The 3353-nt window shown below is 43.9% G+C and overlaps 1 protein-coding gene across 1 annotated transcript; it reads left to right on the forward strand.

Annotated features, from left to right (window-relative positions):
• Positions 1-102: 102 nt before the first annotated feature.
• Positions 103-3276, forward strand: LOC104947874 (inositol 1,4,5-trisphosphate receptor type 3-like; the record flags this gene model as incomplete). Its single annotated transcript, XM_010773988.1, has 4 exons — positions 103-313; positions 1178-1343; positions 2271-2431; positions 3115-3276. Coding segments are annotated over exons 1-4 (663 nt in total), but the record flags the coding sequence as incomplete, so codon positions are not given.
• Between the last annotated feature and the right edge of the window lie 77 nt (positions 3277-3353).

The following is a 3353-nucleotide window of genomic DNA, read 5'->3' on the forward strand; positions in this document are numbered from 1 at the left end:
ACAGGAAATCATGGAGGAGACAGTCAAGTGGACACAAATGAAACATATAATGGGGAGCACTACAGAGAGAGAGCAGATTTAAACAGATGGGTTTTTAATTGGGATTTGAATATGGAGAGTCAGTCATATCACAGAGTTAATGTACGTTACTGATATAGACTCTGATCTAATATCCCGTGACTGTGTGTGTTCAGAGGCGCCGACCTCAGAGCGGGCGTGCGACACTCTGCTGATGTGCATCGTCACCGTGTTGAACCACGGCCTGAGGAACGGAGGAGGAGTCGGAGACGTTCTCAGGAAACCATCCAAGAACGTAAAGAAAACATTTTTACTTTATCCATCATATTATATTAAGAGTATAACAGAGTGATCTACTTTGAGTACTTCTAATGTATGCTTCTACAGTACTTAAAGGTGGGGTAGGGAAGTTTGAGAAACCGGCTCGAGATACACTTTTTGTTATATTCCATGGAATGCTCTTAACATCCCGACAGCAATGAATATCTGAAGTGCTTTGACAACAAATCCATAAATAAATGTCATATGTGGAAGCCGTAATACTGTAAAAAGCACGACCAATCATCTGAGCCGGCCCGGCTAAAATAACTGGATGGCCTACCTGCCTGTCAGCCTTCCATCTGTGCACAAACTTATCTCGTGCTCTCATTGGTCATGTGCGCGTTCGTGTGTGTTGGAGGAGGGGCTCTGTAAGGAAGTGGCAGATTTTCTCCGGTTGTGTATTTTCAAATTCTAGTGATCTCGAGCTGGTTTCTCAAACTTACCTACCCTACCTTTAACTTCATTAACTTTACAGAACCACTTAAGGCACACTTAATTTTGTAGCTCATTATTGAGAAATAAAAAAGTAAAAGTTTTGTCATTCATCTGTAATTTGAAGTGTTTACAGGGAATAATAAAGCATTTTAAAAACATGTGAACAAGTGTCCTTCTGAAGCAGCAGACTACATGTAGTGCAAATAATCGGAAAATAACTGATCTTTAACATATTTATAAAAATAATTGTCTTTTATGATGAGCTCATACATTTTGTAAGGGTTTTAGACCAATCCATTTAACACAAGACACAATTATTGATCAGAAATATTTGGGAGCTAAATTGAACTGATAATGTTTGAAATAGAGTTTATTTTGTTTATCTATAAACGTGTGTGTGTAGGAGCCGTTGTTTCCGGCCCGGGTGGTGTTCGACCTGCTCTTCTACTTCATCGTCATCATCATCGTCCTCAACTTGATCTTCGGAGTGATCATCGACACGTTTGCCGACCTGAGGAGTGAGAAGCAGAAGAAAGAGGAGATCCTGAAGACCACCTGCTTCATCTGCGGTGGGTGCCATTAAACTCACAGTGACACGTTAGGGTCTGAGACCAGAGGTCGCGAAGCGAGCGATAACCACGCAAAGCCCACACGAAACAAGGAAAACGAGCACGGAAAAAGGGCCTAAATCACCACAGTAGGTATCCCGCGCGACTTCACCCACGTCACTGTAGCTAGGGCTGCACGATTTGGGGAAAAAATCGAATTGCGATTTTTCTGACAAATATTGCGATTCGAATTGCGATATTTGTTTTTAAGCGACCCAACGGAAGTTTATTGGAAAATGCGGCCATAACTCCGGCTAGGAAGGTCGCATCAACGTGCTCCCGTCTCTAGCACCCCCGCAGCCCGAGCTACGAGTGAAAGAACTAGACTTCCGTTGGGTTGCTTTAAAGTCAAGCTTCAGTTTCAGAATTCACCCTGTAATAGAAACATGTGATGGAGCATTACTAACCTGACTCAGACGGTTTGTTTCACCAAACCATCCAGGAGAGCTCCATTGGAAGCCATTTTGAAAGGGCAGGCACTTTCAAAAATACTTGGCAGGTGATTGGATCAATCTGTCTATCACCTTCTATCATGGGCCACTTCTGATTGGTTAACAATGGCTGGTACATGTGGAGCACAGCACTTCTGATTGGTTAACAATGGCTGGTACATGTGGAGCACAGCACTTCTGATTGGTGTGGATGACTGACACACAAGATGAACAAAAAATGTTTTTTAAATCGTTTAATCGTTCAGCCCTAACTGTAGCCCAGTGTCTCTCAAAGTGGGGGGGCGCAGAGGCATGACAGGGGGGGCGCGAGAGACCAGGAAGAAAAATGGTTTTGGACAACAGCCTGCGGAGCGTGGGAGACCCGCTCAACGCTTAATTCTTGTTGTTCTTATCAAGAAGATGCAGAGATTTGACCATCAGTTTGTGTGTGTTGCAGGTTTGGAGAGAGATAAGTTTGACAATAAGACGGTGTCGTTTGAAGAGCACATCAAACTGGAGCACAACATCTGGAACTACCTGTACTTCATCGTGCTGGTGCGCGAGAAGAACAAGACGGACTACACCGGGCCGGAGAGCTACGTGGCTCACATGATCAAAGTAAAACATCTCAAACACTGGAGATACACATAAACACTGACATCATCTGAACTCACATTCTGAAGAGAAACTGATAAATGGTTCATGAACAAAGTTTGTCTTTTGTTCAATTTAATAAAGTCATAAAGAAAGTCAATATCAAAGTGAAATTGATCTCAAATGCAGGAACAGAGCTAATTCGTCCTCAGAGGACAAGTTCTGCTTACAGTCCCCCTCTATATATTCATGAAAGGAAACAGCTGGTCCAACATCCTATCATTAGACCTCAAAACCCCCCGACCTTAACATTTGCATATCCCCCTTTACACTTCCTCCTGAAAAGTGAAACCTTAAAGGTCACCTGTTATGCAAATCCACTTTTTCACGTCTTTTACAACATGTGTCCCCTCTTCTTCATGTCTCTTCTACATCAACATGTGTCCCCTCTTCTTCATGTCTCTTCTACATCAACATGTGTCCCCTCTTCTTCATGTCTCTTCTACATCAACATGTGTCCCCTCTTCTTCATGTCTCTTCTACATCAACATGTGTCCCCTCTTCTTCATGTCTCTTCTACATCAACATGTGTCCCCTCTTCTTCATGTCTCTTCTACATCAACACGTGTCCCCTCTTCTCCATGTCTCTTCTACATCAACATGTGTCCCCTCTTCTTCATGTCTGATATGATAATGTGCCCCTCCAGAACAACAACCTGGACTGGTTCCCCCGGATGCAGGCCATGTCTCTGGTGGTGACGGACGGGGACGGGGAGCAGAACGAGATGAGGATGCTGCAGGACAAACTGGTCTCCACCATGAAGGTGGTGCTGACCCTCACCCAGCAGCTGATGGAGCTCAAAGAGCAGGTATATACACACACACACACACACACACACACACACACACACACACACACACACACACACACACACACACACGTACA

The sequence above is a fragment of the Notothenia coriiceps genome, unplaced genomic scaffold (assembly GCF_000735185.1).
Source record: "Notothenia coriiceps isolate Sejong01 unplaced genomic scaffold, NC01 NC01_scaffold00013293, whole genome shotgun sequence".
Lineage (NCBI taxonomy): Eukaryota > Metazoa > Chordata > Actinopteri > Perciformes > Nototheniidae > Notothenia > Notothenia coriiceps.